The sequence below is a fragment of the Manis pentadactyla genome, chromosome 2 (assembly GCF_030020395.1).
Source record: "Manis pentadactyla isolate mManPen7 chromosome 2, mManPen7.hap1, whole genome shotgun sequence".
In the NCBI taxonomy this organism is placed as follows: Eukaryota; Metazoa; Chordata; class Mammalia; order Pholidota; family Manidae; genus Manis; species Manis pentadactyla.
Window position 1 is genome coordinate 48,588,257 of NC_080020.1, and position 17,141 is coordinate 48,605,397.

General features: G+C 37.5%; 1 protein-coding gene across 4 annotated transcripts in view; it reads left to right on the top strand.

Annotated features, from left to right (window-relative positions):
* SIMC1 (SUMO interacting motifs containing 1) overlaps nucleotides 1-17,141 on the top strand; it is an 82,402-nt gene that overhangs the window by 8,298 nt on the left and 56,963 nt on the right. For 3 of the 4 annotated variants that reach the window (XM_057491946.1, XM_036884687.2, XM_057491949.1), the window contains one exon: nucleotides 7,806-9,215. The exons of the other annotated variant lie outside the window; for it this stretch is intronic. In XM_057491946.1, coding sequence (XP_057347929.1) covers nucleotides 7,806-9,215 — 1,410 coding nt within the window. The remainder of the gene's footprint in view (nucleotides 1-7,805; nucleotides 9,216-17,141) is intronic. 4 annotated transcript variants of the gene reach the window in all.

The following is a 17,141-nucleotide window of genomic DNA, read 5'->3' on the forward strand; positions in this document are numbered from 1 at the left end:
TTTCTAAGAATTTATCTATTTCTCAAGCATTTTGACATAAAGTTATTCATAATATCTTCTCATGTTTTTTAATCTCAAAAACATCTATAACTCTGTTCCTTTTTCATTCTTAATATGGGTTATTGTGCCTTCTTTTCATTTTCTTAATTTTCTTATCAGGTGTTTGCCAATTATAATGACTGTAAAAGAAAAAACTTTGACATTGCTGCTCTACTTTGCTGTATTTGTTCTCTACTTCATTCATTTCTGAATTGTTAGATTTATTTTATTTCCTCCCTCTGCTTTCTTTGGGCCTATTCTGTTCTTTTTCTATTATCTAAAGATGTATGCTTAGCACATTAATTTTTTTCCATTCTTCTTCTCTAATTGTCTAAATCTCTAAATTTTCTTCTAAATAGTGCTTTTGCTTCATGTCACATGTTGTAATACCTAGTATTTTTGTTGTTCAGTTCTAAAATTTTTCTAATTTCTGTGATTTCTTCTTTGCTCTTAAATTATTTGGTCATACTTCTTAATTTGCTGTGCAGTTGCATGGAGTATTTTCCTACTTATTTTTTTCAATTGATTTCTAACCTAATAGTATTTTGGTCTGAGTGATATCAGTCTTTTGACATTTACTAAGATGTACTTTGACTCCTAGTATGTAGTTAACATTTGTAAATATTTTACGTAATTGTAAATAACTATTCTGTGTGAGTCCTTTAGATGAAGCTTGCTAATGTCTTTTGTATCCTTAAGAATTTTTTTGTTTGCATAATCTATCAACCACAGAAGATGTGTAGAAATTTCTCATAATAACTGTGGATATTCCTTTTTCTCTTTATACTTTTATCTGTTTTTGCTTTTGAAGACTATATTACCAAACATACAGTTTTTAAATTGTTACATCTTGATGAAAGAAATATTTTATTATGCAGTGGCCTTCTTTATCTCTAATGCTATTTTCATTGAAATCTGTTTTGTCTGATTTATAGCTACACTGGCTTTCTATTGGTTGGTTTTCCCTTGTTATATCTTCTCTCATGTTTTTACATTTACATCAATCCTAGCTTTTATTAGTTGGTTGATCAGAGTATATAGTTAGCCCTTCTGATCACAACTGGAACTCTTTATATTTTTAATACAGGGATTCATTTGTTAATATCTTATAGAGGGTATTTGCATTCATATTTACCAGTGATATTGGTCAATAATAGAATGATATTATTTATCATCCACACTAAGACACTAGGTCCTAGTGGGAAAGATAAACAACTAATACTGGGATATCATAAAGAAGCCTGAACCAGAAGCTTCTGCCTTCAGCAGTTGAAAGGGTTCTTTCCTAGCAAAAAAAACCAACTGGATCATGATGAAACTAATTTTTCCTGTTTGCTGGACTGGGAGGAATTAACAGAATTCTCTAAGGAGAAATGAAACCAATAACCATGAGCTGAATCTAGAGTAGTGAAGAGCAAATCCCATTACCAGAACCAAAATCAGGAAATAAGCCTTGGGCCAGCAACTTGCAGGTATAGATATATCTGAGACTTCTGATTTAAACAAGTCCAGAAACCCAGAAGAAAATAATTCTGCTTTCTGAGCTTTAGGTTTTTTAGATATAAAATGTAAATAATATTCACATTATAGATTTGTGAGATATCTAGATCTGAAAATAAGGTTAATGGGGAGGACAAGGGCCTGATGGGCTTATTGCCAAGTTTCATTCTGCAGATGCAAATATTGGAGAGCCTTAGTTATCTGTATTTCTCTTCCCTCTAACACATTATTATTAAAATTAGAAAGATAATTTGTTATATCTGTGAAAGATTAATTAGAGTAATATGTGATTGAAATGCAAATCAATGAGGAGTTAGGAGAACTACGAGAGAACAGTGAGATGAAAGGAAGAATCAACATGTTATTAAATTAAATTATTTATAGTTTGTTGAGTCCAAGATGCTATATGGGCACCAAGGATACAGATACAAAAATAAGTTATTGTCTAACAGGGGAGAAGATAATCACATGCTCTGTGATATGCACTAAAGTGGCATCGGTTATGTGCAAAGTTCTATGGAACAATAGAAGAGGAGAGCCGTGAACTCGCCAAGGCTGAGCAGTGCCGTTGAACTGTACTCCAATCTTGAAACTCCCTTACCTGCTGAAAGCTCCTGAGGGCCCGGTGAAAAATCAGGCAGATGCTAGAGAGATTTACTCTTGAAAGATAGCTGCATGGGGCAGTATGTGTAACTTTTCTGCTCTTTTAACTGACTGCATTCTACAGTCCATCTTCCACTTGGGTGGCAGAAAGCTGAAATTTTATGGATTTGAAATGTGAGGGGACAGAGGACAGGATGAAAAAGCAGGAAGAAATTAGGTAGGAATCCCCAGGAGAAAATCATGGAAAGAATAATCACAGAGATTATATTATAATCTCTGTCCAAATCTGTAGCCGACACCAAATTAGGCAGGTGCAGGGGAGAACCACCCCACACCCCACTATCAAGGGGTCAGGTTAAAACAGCTAGAAACCATAAGAATAAAGATATCAGCACCTGCATGTGCAAATGAGATAAAGCTTGCAGTCTGAGTTCAAGCAGATTATCTAGTAGAACAACAATGAAAGATAGTTTTTAGAAGAACACAATCAAATCATTATGTGTATTACCTACAATACTCAGTTTTAAAGCAAAAATTACTAGAAATGCAAAGAAACAAAAGTGTGACATACATAAGGAAAAGGACAGTCAATAGAAACTCAGTGAGTGTGAGTGTTGGATTTAACAAAAACAATTTGTAGGTGCTTATTATAAATACGTCCAACTGAAGAAAATATGGCTTCAATGAGTGAATAGATAGAAAATCTCAATAGAGAAATGGAAACTAAAAAACAAAAATACAGTTCATAAAACAGGGAAATTTGGATACAGAAACTGACACACAGAGGGAAAACAGTGTGAAGGCACACAGAGAGAAGATTTGGAGTGATGCATCTACAAGCCCAGGAATGCTAAGGATTGCTGGTGAACACCAGAAACTAGAAGAGGCAAGGAAGGGTTCTCCCCAACAGCCATCAGAGAGAGCATGGTCCTGCTGACACCTTGATTTGGGGCTTCTAGCTTTCAGAACTGTGAGACAGTAAAGTTCTGTTATTTTAAGCCAAAACAAAAAACACTGAGGAGTTAAAAAATACAGTAATTGAAATTTTAAAATAACTTGAACTAAGCAGCAGATTGGAAAAGAAAGCATATTGGGAGGAAAAAACTGAAGTTCAAAATAGGACAATAGAAATCACCCAATTTTAAGAATAGAGTGGAGGAAAATATGGAATAAAATTGAAAACCTCAGGGATCTGTAGGGAAATAACAAGCAATTCAAAATATATGTAAAGTCTTGAAAGGTAGGAGTAAGTTGTAGGAAAAAAATTGAAAAAATAATGACTGAAATTTTCTCAAAGCTGTGGGAAAAAACCTTACAGATCCTAGAAGCACAATAGATTCAAGATGAACACAGAGAAAACCACTCCTTGATGGTCCAGAAAAAAGTGATAATGTTACATACAGGAAATAACAATTCAATTAACAGCTGACTTCTTAACAGAAACTGTGGAGACCAAAAGACTTTGGACCGACATAGTCAAATGGTAGAAGAAGGAAACCTTTACCCAAGAATTCTATATTTGGCAAAATTGTCCTTCAAAAATAAGGACAATTAAAAACATTTTCAGATAAGCAGAAACAGAATTTGTCACTAGCAGACCTGCACTATAAGAAATTTAGCTGAAGGGAAATGACACCAAATGGAAACCTAGATCTACACAAAGAAATGAAGAGAACTAGAAATTGTAGTTATATATGTAAAGGGAAAATAACAATTTTCCTTCTATTAGATTCCTTAAAGAAAAAATAACAAAAGTAAAAATCGTATGCTTCACTGGTGAATTCATAACATAAATATATGACAACAAAAATAAGGACAGGGCACAGGATAAATGGAATATTTTATAAGGTTCCTATATTTTTATCTTATGTTTTTAATATTTTCTCTTAAGTTGAATTTACATACTGTGATGCTAAGAACAACCACTTAAAGTATAATAAAAAGAGATAGAGCTAGAAAGCCAACAGAGAAATTAAAATGGAATGCCAAAAAATATTTGTGATTAATTCAAAGGGAGGTGGGAAAGGAGGAATAGAGGAATAATGACCAAATAGGACAAATAGAAAACAAATGACATGACTGTAGATTTCAAAGCAAAGATGTGAACACTGACGTGTAAATGGACCAAAAACCAGTCAAAAGGCAGAGAATGTCAAACTGGACCAAAAATAAAAATAAAAATAAAAAACAACTATATGCTATATATATGAGATGCACTTTAAATTCAAGGACACAAATACATGGAGAATAAAAGAATAGAAATATACCATGCAAACAGTATGCATGAGAACCTCAGAGTGGCTATGTTAATATCCAGGGGAAAAAATAGACATCAATACAAGGATTGCTGGAGACTAAAAAGCATATATGCACCTAATAAACAGAGTTTCCAAGTATATGAAGCAAAAACTAACTCAACCTGAAGGGAGAAATAGTCAAAGTCACAGTCATAGTTGGGCACTTTAATATACTTTCTCAGTAATTGATAGCACAATTGGATCTCCCAAAAAGTGAAGAAATCAAAGATCTGAAAGTCACTATCAAAAGCCATAACCTAGTTGGCATTTATAAAAGTATAAGTGCAGCATACACATTTTTTTCAAGTACATAAGGAACATTCAACAAATAGGCCATGTGTTAGCACATAAAATAAGTCTCAATGTATTTCAAAAGGTTTGTTTTCTGACCATAATGAAAGTAAATTTGAACTACATGGTAGTAAAATGACTGTATATTAAAAATTGTGGGATGAAACTGAAGCAGTATTTACAGTGAACATTTTAGCTTTATGTTAGAATCCTAATGTTAGAAGAGAAAGAGATTGAAAAATCAATTATCCAAGAGTCCACATTAGGACACTAGAAAATAAGGACAACTTAAATCTACAGAAAGTAGAAGGAAGAAAATAATAATAACAAATAAATGAAATAGAAAAACCTGGTTCTTTCAAAGTATCAAAAAAATTGATAAACTCTTTTTTTTTTCTATCACTTCCAGATAGACTGATCAGGAACAAAAATGCAGAAGATACAGTTACCAATATTGGGAATAAAAGAAGGGAATTGGGATAAAATTCCAAATATAGAATTAAAAAGATAATAAAGGACTTGTGAACATTTTTTTGCTAATAAATTTCACAATTTAGATGAAATGGACAAATTCCTCAAGTCACAAAACTAATACAAGAAGAAATAGAAAATACTAATAGCTCTATAGCTATTAAAGAAATTGAATTAATAATTAAAAACTTTCCTACAAAGCAAATTTCAGGCCCAGATAGTTTCACTGTGATTTCTGTCATTCACGAAAGATACAGTACTAATCCAACACAACCTAAATAGAGGAGGAAGGAATAGTTCCCCATTTTATGAGACTAGTTTTATTCTGTTAGCAAAACCAGTATAAAAAGAAATTACAAGAGCACAAAACTACGAACTGATATCCCTCATGAATATGCAAAAATTCTTCATAAAATATTGACATATTAAACCCAACAATATAGAAAAAGAATAATGCATCATAACTAAGTGGAGTTTTCCCAGGAGTAATTTAACATTAGAAAATCAATGAATATAAACTTTGATAGTAATAATACAGAGGAAAAAATAGGACAGTTCAACAGGTATAGAAAAAGCATTTGACGAAATTTAACAACCATTCCTAATTAAAACTCTCAGAACTCTAGGGGTAGAAAGGAACTTCCTCAACCTGATATGGGCATCTAGGAAAACTCCACAGATAACATTATATTTAGTGATAAAAGTCTGAGACAGTTGCTTTCAATACTTCCATTGAAGATTATACTGGATGCCTTAGCCATTGCAATAGGCAAGAAAAAGAAAAAGAAGGCATTCAGATTGGAAAGGAAAAAGTAAAACTCTCTATTTGCAACATGACTGTATATGGAAAACCCTAAAGAATCTACAAAAAGTTACTTGAGCTAGTAAGTGAATTTAACAAGGTCAGAAGATACAAGCATAATATACATAAATCAATAGTATTTCTGTGTACTAGCAATAAATAATTGGAAAATGACAATGTATTTCCATTGTCAATATTATTAAAAACATTAAATTCTTTGGGTAAAGAAGGAGGTTTGTACTGATGCAGTTGGGGATATGAGGGAGAAAATTATTAATCTGGGACAAGAAATGATCTGAAAGGATTTCACACACAGTGATACCTGTGTTGAGTCTTGGAAAACAAGACGCCTCCAAACAACCAAAGGCATAATAGTCATTCCAAGCAAAAGAAAGAACATAAGGAAACATAAAGACACTTGAAAAAGCATGGCACGTTTGGGAATCTGTAGTAGTTCTGTACAATTTGATCATATGAAGAAAAAGTAATCAGAGAAAGGCTAAATGCAGGTCTTATAATGAAGGACCTTATGAGTCTTATTAAGGCATTTGGCCTTTGTAGCTCATATAGTGGGTTTAAATGGGAGAGATGTGGTAACATTGCATTTTAGAAGTTAGCAATGGAAGAGGAGTTAAGTTCAGACCCTCTGTGTTTACGTGGAGTTCAGCTAGCAGAGAGCCACCGAAGGCGGTGTTACAGTATGGCTTCTGCTTAAGAATGAGGCATTAAATTTCCAGGCAATCCCTATTCTAGGATGAGGTGCATGCCAACTTCTCACTTGACCCACTCTGAATCCTGTGCCCTGCTTTGGTGCTGTTGACAGTGGTAGCCATCACATCTATTAAAAGAATTAGTACAGTAGCTGTGGTAGCAGCACTAGCATTCCTAACCCAGGACTTGGTACCTAACATAGCAGGGGCAATGGTACCCAGCCAGGTGAGGGATAACTGGAGGGTAGAGCAATACTGTCCCAGGTTCATGGCACAGAGATTGTTTGTAGTACCCCTGCTTAGCATCATCAAGCTTGTGAACTGCCTTATCATTTTGCCAAGGAATGGGAATGAAGCTAACAGGTTTTTCAGTAATTCATCTATTTAGGGCTCTGAATTACACTGTTGGTTTTATAGCCCTTATTGTACTGTTGTCCTTCAAATCTGCCTATAGGCTAATTATATCTTGAATAAAATTGCACATTCCTAGGTTCTAACAGGAAAAAAAGGAAATAGATCTGGATTTGAATGTCTTTTTCTGCTACCTAGCTGTATAATCCTCAGGTAAATAACCTAACCTGTCGGAATTCCAGTTTCCCCATCTGTAATGTGGAGATGATAATGTGTATGTGATAGGTCATTGTGAAAGTTAACGATATGTGAAAGCACTCAATATATTCTCAGCACAGAGTAGATTCTCTTACATTAGCTTTCCTTCTTTAGCTTCTTTTGTAGGTTATCCTGTGTATTTGCTTTTCCAAACAAAGGTTGCTTTTTACTTTATGACTTAAGGTTGAGATCTTTCTTACTACTGCCCTAACCACCTTGGATAAAAAAATATTTCCATTAAGCCCTCAATTATTGAATATGGCATTTGGATAATTTAAGAAGGTGTGGAAATTGACAGCTTTGACAGTAGCACAATTTTAACGAAAGGAAATAAACTAATGTTTATGTTATGCAGAATGTATAAATTGCCAGTGAAGTGAAAAGGTAAAATATGCTTATCCTTAAAAGCTAAGATGTAAGCTCTTCTTACATAAAGCTGAGACTTCCTGCTTGACCTCTTATTCTCTCACAATCCTTCAACAGGACTTCATTGACTTAACTAGAGAAGCCAGACCAAGGACAAAGGATCGCAATGGACTCTGTGTGATTGACCTGACAAGAACTGAGGACGAAAATAGCCCTATTGCCACTCTTGACTTGACTCTAGAATCTGTTGCTCCTTCCCAGAAGGAGCCAACCAGTCCTCAGACATGTGCCAGCCTCTCCAGCAAAGAGGTGATGAACAGAAGCTCTCGGCCTGCAGCACAGAGAATCATTAACAGCGATCCTGTGGATTTGGACCTTTTGGAAGAAAACATGTTTGAGGGTCCCCAACTCCCTGTGTCCATCAGTGGAGATTCTGTTCATCCAGCAGAGCCAAATTGCAGCTCAACCACATTCAAAGGTGACCTTGGTTTCTTGGCAAGCCTACAGCTGTCTTCAGACGTTCACTCCTCCCTAACAAGCAATAATGGTAGCAGCAGCAATCAGAGGGCACCCTTGCCATGCACACAGCAAGATGTACCTTGCCCACCACAAGCCCTGCCATGCCTACTGCAAGCCTTGCCATGCCCACTGCAAGCCTCACCATGTCCACCACGAGCCTCCTCATGCCCGCCACGAGCCTTGTCATGCCCGTCACAAACCATGCAGTGCCAACTACAAGCTTTGTCTCACTTGCCTCAAGAAGTGCCATGCCCTTCTCAAGATGTGCCATATTCTCAGAATGTGCCATGCCCCCAGCAGAATATGCCAAACTCACCTCAAGACTCATCATGGCATCCTCAATACTCATTAAGTTCACCTCAAGACTTACTCTGCCCACCTCAAGATATCCTAGGTCCATCTCAAAACATAGCATATCCACAAGATGTAGCATACCTGCAAGACATGCCACGGTCACTGGAAGACGTGCCACAGTCACCAGCAGACCTGCCACAGTCACTAGGAGGCAGGCCACAGTCGCCAGGAGACGCTCCACAGTCACCAGGAAGTGTGCCACATTCATCTGGAGAAGCTTCCCACTTACCAGGAGATGTGCTATGTTCACTTGGAGACATACCACACTTGCCAAGAGACTCACCACAGTCACCTGGAGACTTGCCTCAGTTACCACATGACAGGCCTGACTCTCCCCAAAATGATGTAAAGAACTGTGACACTCCTATGGATTTCTCAGCTCCATCTTCTCCAATGTCCCCTCCCAGCCCACAGTCTCCACAGTCTGAAACTTCCTTAGAGAGAGTTCCTTGGCTCTCTGTCACAGAAACTCCAGCCAGAAAAGAGATATCACTGCCAGAGCCTGCCAACCCAGGGCCTGCCCAGGTACAAGCACAACCACCACAAGGTGGGTTGTACAACAGACCATGTCTGCATAGACTGAAGTATTTCTTACGACCTCCAGTGCATCACCTTTTCTTCCAGACACTAATACCAGACAAAGAAACAAGAGAGGTGAGCTAACATATCTTCCCTAGGGATTAGGTGTCCTTGGTATAGGCCTAGCATAAGGTTAGTATGCTATAACAAGTTCATGCATGAGAAGACAGACCCAGTATAAATTTGACATTTTTATCTTTCCCCCTCTTATGGGACCATCCAGTGTAGAGCCAGACCTGGATTCAAATTTCAGCTCCACGCTTTTTGCGGAAGTCACTTTACCTTTCTTTTCTTTTTAATTAAAAAATTTTATTGAAGTACAGTTGACATACAATATTGTATGTGATTCAACAATCATATAATGTTACTAACTGCTCACCATGATAAGCATGGCTGCATTATTTTGTATTCTCACCAACCATGCATAAGGGTTCCCTTTTCTCCACATCCTTGCCACCATTTGTTGTTTCTTGTCATTTTGATACTTGGCATTCTGACTGGTGTGAGGTGCTATCTTATGGTGGCTTTGATTTGCATTTCCCTGATGATTAGTGATGTTGAGCATCTTTTCTTTTGTCTGTTGGCTAGCTGTATGTCTTTGGAAAAATGTCCATCTAGTTCCTCTACCCATTTTTTTTTATTGGATTATTTTTTGTGTGTGTTGAGTATTATGAGTTCTTTATATACTTTGAACATTAACCCTATCACTGGCAAACATATTCTCCCATTTAGCAGATTGCCTTTTCATTTTGTTAATGAAATTGCATCCTCAACACTCATTAAGCTCACCTCAAGACTTACTCTTATGCACTGGGTTTTTAGGTTGATGTAGTCTGACTAGGTTATTTTTGCTTTTGTTTCTCTTGCTGTAGGAGTCATGTACAAGAAAAAATTGCTAATGCCAATGTTCAAGAGTATACTGCCCATGTTTTCTTTTAGGAGTTTTTATGGTTTTAGGTCTTACATTTAGTCTTTAATCCATTTTGAGTTTGTTTTTGTGTATGATGTAAGACAGTAGTCCAGTTTTATTTTTTGCACATATCTGTCCAGTTTCTCCACAAGTATTGAGGAAAATACAGTCTCTTTTCCCCATTGTATATCCTTGGCCTCCTTTGCCATAGATTAATTGACCACATAAGCATGGGTTTATTTCTAGGCTCTCTATTCTGTTCCATTGATCTGTATGTCTATTTGTGTGCCATTACTCTTTCGATTACTATAGCTTTGTAATGTAGTTTGAAATCAGAGAGCGTGACACTGCCAGCTTTGTTCTTCTTTTTCAAGATTGCTTTGGCTATTTGGGGTCTGTTACGTTACCTTTCTAAGGCTTTTCTATCTGTAAAAAAGAGATAAGAAAATATCTCCTAGTATCATTAAATAAGATAATATATCTAAAGTACCTATAGGAGTGTCTGGCTAATCACAGGCCTTGATCAAATACTTTTCTTCAATTCCCATTCCTTTCCCTTCCTTACACTCTTTTTTTTTTTCCATCAGCGTACTAAGATGCTGTAGAATCACTCCTTGTCTTCACTGTGTTGCACAGCCCTCCCCATGCCCCCCTACATTGCTAATTATACATGCTAATTGTAATCCCCCCTTTCTTTTTCCCCACCCTTATCCCTCCCTTCCCACCCATCCTCCCCAGTCCCTTTTACTTTGGTAACTGTTAGTCCGTTCTTGGGTTCTATGATTCTGCTGCTGGTTTGTTTCTTCAGTTTTTCTTTCTTATACTCCACATATGAGTGAAATCATCTGATACTTGTCTTTCTCCGCCTGGCTTATTTCACTGAGCATAATACCCTCTAGTTCCATCCATGTTGTTGCAAATGGTAGGATTTGTTTTCTTCTTATGGCTGAATAATATTCCATTGTGTATATGTACCACATCTTCTTTATCCATTCATTCACTGATGGACATTTAGGTTGCTTCCATTTCTTGGCTATTGTAAATAGTACTGTAATAAATACAGGGGTGCATCTGTCTTTTTCAAACTGGGCTGCTGCATTCTTAGGGTAAATTCCTAGAAGTGGAATTCCTGGGTCAAATGGTATGTCTATTTTGAGCTTCTTGAGGAACCTCCATACTACTCTCCACAATGCCTGAACTAATTTACATTCCCACCAGCAGTGTAGGAGGGTTCGTCTTTCTCCACAACCTTGCCAACATGTGTTGTTGTTTGTCTTTTGGATGGTGGCGATCCTTACTGGTGTGAGGTGATATCTCATTGTGGTTTTAATTTGCATTTCTCTGATGACAAGCAATGTGGAGCATCTTTTCATGTGTCTGTTGGCCATCTGAATTTCTTCTTTGGAGAACTGTCTGTTCAGCTCCTCTGCCCATTTTTTAATTGGATTGTTCACTTTTTGTTTGTTGAGGTGTGTGAGCTCTTTATGTATTTTGGATGTCAACCCTTTATCGGATCTGGCATTTATGAATATATTCTCCCATAATGTAGGGTAATTTTTTGTTCTATTGATAGTGTCCTTTCCTGTACAGAAGCTTTTCAGCTTGATATAGTCCCACTTGTTTTTTTATCCCTTGCCTGGGGAGATATGTTCATTTTTGTTTTGGTTTCCCTTGCCTGGGGAGATATGTTCATGAAGAAGTTGAGTCGCTCATGTTTATGTCCAAGAGATTTTTGCCTATGTTTTTTTTCTAAGAGTTTTATGGTTTCATGACTTACATTCAGGTTTTTGATCCATTTCGAATTTACTTTTGTGTATGGGGTTAGACAGTGATCCAGTTTTATTCTCTTACATGTAGCTGTCCAGTTTTGCCAGCACCATCTGTTGAAGAGACTGTCATTTCCCCATTGTATGTCCATGGCTCCTTTATCATTTATTAATTGACTATATATGTTTGGGTTAATATCTAGGGTCTCTATTCTGTTCCAGTGGTCTGTGGCTCTGTTCTTGTGCCAGTACCAAATTGTCTTGATTACTGTGGCTTTGTAATAGAGCTTGACGTTGGGGAGCAAGACTTCCCCCCCCAACTTTATTCTTCCTTCTCAGGATTGCTTTGGCTATTCGGGGTCTTTGGTGTTTCTATATGAATTTTTGAACTATTTGTTCTAGTTCGTTGAAGAATGTTGCTGGTAATTTGATAGGGATTGCATCAAATCTGTATATTGCTTTGGGCAGGATGGCCATTTTGACGATATTAATTCTTCCTAGCCAAGAGCATGGGATGAGTTTCCATTTGTTAGTGTCCTTTTTAATTTCTCTTAAGAGTGTCTTATAGTTTTCAGGGTATAGGTCTTTCACTTCCTTGGTAAGGTTTATTCCTAAGTATTTTATTCTTTTTGATGCAATTGTGAATGGAATTGTTTTCCCGATTTCTCTTTCTATTAGTTCATTGTTAGTGTATAGGAAAGGCACAGATTTCTGTGTGTTAATTTTGTGTCCTGCAATTTTGCTGTATTCTGATATCAGTTCTAGTAGTTTTGTAGTGGAGTCTTTAGGGTTTTTTATGTACAATATCATGTCATCTGCAAATAGTGACAGTTTAACTTCTTCTTTACCAATTTTGATTCCTTGTATTTCTTTGTTTCGTCTAATTGCCGTGGCTAGGACCTCCGGTGCTATGTTGAATAACAGTGGGGAGAGTGGGCAACCCAGTCTTGTTACAGATCTCAGAGGAAAAGCCTTCAGCTTTTCACTGTTCAGTATGATGTTGGCTGTGGGTTTATCATATATGGCCTTTATTATGTTGAGGTACGTATGTTGATTGCAATATACAGATTTCATGCAATCCCTATCATATTACCAACAACATTCTTCAACAAACTAGAACAAATAGTTCAAAAATTCATATGGAAACACCAAAGACCCCGAATAGCCAAAGCAATACCCGTTTTGTTGAGAGTTTTTATTATGAATGGATGTTGAATTTTGTTGAATGCTTTTTCAGCATCTGTGGAGATGATCATGTGGTTTTTGTCCTTTTTGTTTATGTGGTGGATGATATTGATAGATTTTTGGATGTTGTACTATCCTTGCATTCCTGGGATGAATCCCACTTGGTCATGGTGTATGATCCTTTTGATGTATTTTTGAATTAGGTTTGCTAATATTTTGTTGAGTATTTTTGCATTTACGTTCATCAGGGATATTGGTCTGTAGTTTTCTTTTTTTGTGGTGTCTTTGCCTGGTTTTGGTATTAGGATGATGTTGGCTTCATAGAATGAGTTTGGGAATACTCCCTCCTCTTCTATTTTTTGGAAAACTTTAAGGAGAATGGGTGTTATGTCTTCTCTGTATGTCTGATAAAATTCCAAGGTAAATCCATCTGGCCTAGGGTTTTTTTTCTTGGGTAGTTTTTTGATTACCAGTTCAATTTCTTTGCTGGTAATTGGTTTGTTTAGATTTTGTGTTTCTTCCTTGGTCAGTCTTGGAAGGTTGTATTTTTCTAGGAAGTTGTCCATTTCTTCTAGGTTTTCCAGCTTCTTAGCATATAGGTTTTCATAGTAGTCTCTAATAATTCTTCATATTTCAGTCGGGTCCGTCGTGATGTTTCCTTACTCGTTTCTGATTCTGTTGATGTGTGTTGATTCTCTTTTTCTCTTAATAAGTCTGGCTAGAGGCTTATCTATTTTGTTTATTTTATCAAAGAACCAGCACTTGGTTTTATTGATTTTTTTCTATTGTTTTATTCTTCTCAATTTTATTTATTTCTTCTCTCATCTTTATTATGTCCCTCCTTCTGCTGACTTTAGGCCTCATTTGTTCTTCTTTTTCCAATTTTGATAATTGTGATGTTAGACTATTCATTTGGGTTTGTTCTTCCTTCTTTAAATATGCCTGGATTGCTATATACTTTCCTGCTTTCGCTGTGTCCCACAGAAGTTGGGGCTTTGTGTTGTTGTTGTCATTTGTTTCCATATATTGCTGGATCTCCATTTTAATTTGGTCATTGATCCATTGATTATTTAGGAGCATGTTGTTAAGCCTCCATGTGTTTGTGAGCCTTTTTGCTTTCTTTGTACAATTTATTTCTAGTTTTATACCTTTGTGGTCTGAAAAGTTGGTTGGTAGGATTTCAATCTTTTGGAATTTACTGAGGTTCTTTTTGTGGCCTAGAATGTGGTCTATTCTGGAGAATGTTCCATGTGCACTTGAGAAGAATGTGTATACTGTTGCTTTTGGATGTAGAGTTCTATAGATGTCTTTTAGGTCCATCTTTTGTAGTGTGTTGTTCAGTGCCTCTGTGTCCTTATTTTCTGTCTGGTGGATCTGTCCTTTGGAGTGAGTGGTGTGTTGAAGTCTCCTAAAATGAATGCATTGCATTCTATTTCCTCCTTTAGTTCTGTTAGTATCTGTTTCACATATGCTGGTGCTCTTGTATTGGGTGCATATAAATTTATAATGGTTATATCTTCTTGTTGTACTGAGCCCTTTATCATTATGTAGTGTCCTTCTTTATCTCTTGTTACTTTCTTTGTTTTGAAGTCTATTTTGTCTGATACTAGTACTGCAACACCTGCTTTTTTCTCCCTGTTGTTTGCATGGAATATCTTTTTCCATCCGTTGACTTTTAGTCTGTGCATGTCTTTGGGTTTGAGGTGGGTCTCTTGTAAGCAGCATATAGATGGGTCTTGCTTTTTTATCCATTCTATTACTCTGTGTCTTTTGATTGGTGCATTCAGTCCATTTACATTTAGGGTAATTATTGAAAGATATGTACTTATTGCCATTGCAGGCTTCACTGTCTGGTGATTCTTTATTTCTCTTCCTTCTTATTCCTCCTCCTCCATTCTTTATATGTTGTGTGTTTTTTTTTTCCTGTGCTCTTTTGTGTTTTCTGTAACTACTTTTGTGGGTAGTTGAATTTATTTTTTGCCTTTAGTTAGTATTTGGTTGGTCTGCTTTCTTTGCTGTGATTTTATTTTCTCTGCTGACTTCTGTTTAGCCTTAGGAGTGCTCCCATCTAGAGCAGTCTCTCTAAAATACCCTGTAGAGATGGTTTGTGGGAGGCAAATTTCCTCAACTTTTGCTTGTCTGGGAATTGTTTAGTCCCTCCTTCATATTTAAATGATAATCGTGCTGGATACAGTATTCTTCGTTCATGGCCCTTCTGTTTCATTGCATTAAATATAACATGCCATTCTCTTCTGGCCTGTAAGGTTTCTGTTGAGAAGTCTGATGATAGCCTGATGGGTTTTCCTTTGTAGGTGACCTTTTTTCTGTCTCTGGCTGCCTTTAATACTCTATCCTTGTCCTTGATCTTTGCCATTTTAATTATTATGTGTCTTGGTGTTGTCCTCGTTGGGTCCCTTCTCTCAGGTGTTCTGTGTGCCTCCGTAGTCTGAGCGGCTATTTCCTCCCCCAGTTTGGAGAAGTTCTCAGCAATTATTTCTTCAAAGACACTTTCTATCCCTTTTTCTCTCTCTTCTTCTTCTGGTAGCCCTATAATGCGGATATTGTTCCTTTTGGATTGGTCACACAGTTCTCTTAATATTGTTTCATTCCTGGAGATCTTTTTATCTCTCTCTGCGTCAGCTTCTATGCGTTCCTGTTCTCTGGTTTCTATTCCATCAATGGCCTCTTGCATCTTATCCATTCTGCTTATAAATCCTTCCAGAGATTGTTTCATTTCTGTCATCTCCTTCCAGACGTCATCCCTTAGCTCTTGCATATTTCTCTGCAGCTCTGTCAGCATGGTTATGACCTTTATTTTGAATTCTTTTTCAGGAAGATTGGTTAGGTCTATCTCTCCAGATTCCTTCTCAGGGGAGGATGTCTGGGTTAGTCTGGTCTGTATCAAATTCTTCTGCCTTTTCATGGCGATAGAGGTAGTTGAGGGAAGCTGGTGCATGTGTCGGCTGGGAGAATGTCCCTTCTTGCTGGTTTGTGGCCTTCCTCTCCTGGGAGAACAGCGACCCCTAGCAGCTTGTGCTGGGCAGCTGCACGCAGATGGGGTTTCTAATTCTTGCCCAGCCACTGTGAAAGAAGCTGCCCTGCTGCTGTAGGCCTGTCTGGCCTCAGGCTACTGCTCCACTATGGTGGAGTGGCATCGGAGGGGAAACAAGCAGAAGGCTGTTTATCTCCCGTAAGGGGCCTCCGAGCTGCACTGCCGCCCAGGGGGTTAGGGCTCCTGGAGTTCCCCGGGATTCCCAGCTGCTTGGCTAAGTGTCCTGGGATGTTTCTTCCAGCTGTGGGGTCCCTCTCCCTTTAAGTCTTTCAAAAAGCACTTGCTTTTCTTTGTCCTAGGGGCCCGCTGCGGGGACCAGCTTGCAGGTTTTACTGACCCGTTTCCCTAGTATCCAGCACCCCACACACTGTGTGTCTGCACTCCTGTGCGGATGGCTAGGGCTGCATGTTTAGCAGTCGTGGGCTCCCTCTCCCTCCCTGCTCCGACTCCTTTCCTCCCGCCGGGAGGTGGGGTGAGGGGCGCTCGGATCCCACCGGTCCAAGGCTTGTATCTTACCCCCTTTGCAAGGCGCTGGGTTCTTGCAGGTGTGGATGTAGTCTGGCTGTTGTCCTGTATCTTCTGGTCTCTCTTTTAGGGATAATAATATTTGTTGAATTTTCAAAAAAATATATGGTTTTGGGAGGAGATTTCTCCTGCTCTACTCATGCCGCCATCTTGGCTCCCCCTTCCTTATACTCTTATTACCACTCTCATATCACAGAAATAATAATCTTAACAGTCCAGTGCCTTCAAATTTATTACTCCCTGACTGTGTAGGAGGAAATTCAATTTTAAGATTTTAATGGGAATACTATTTCCCATTGATCTTCATTGAGCTATGAGAACTAAAGCAGATGTTTAAGGAAAAAAATTATGGCTAAGTTCCATAATATGAAACTATTTTTTCATTATCCATAACCACATTCCCAGCATTAAGAAGACTGGCTTGAAGTAGTTCAAAAATTCAAAAGGTACATTCTCCTCCTTAGAGCAATCAGTGATCCAGCTCAGCATATTTCAGGCATTCACATTGATTTGGCCTTTTAGAGTGAATTTTTTTCTCTTGCTTTAATTGTTTTTATATCTTC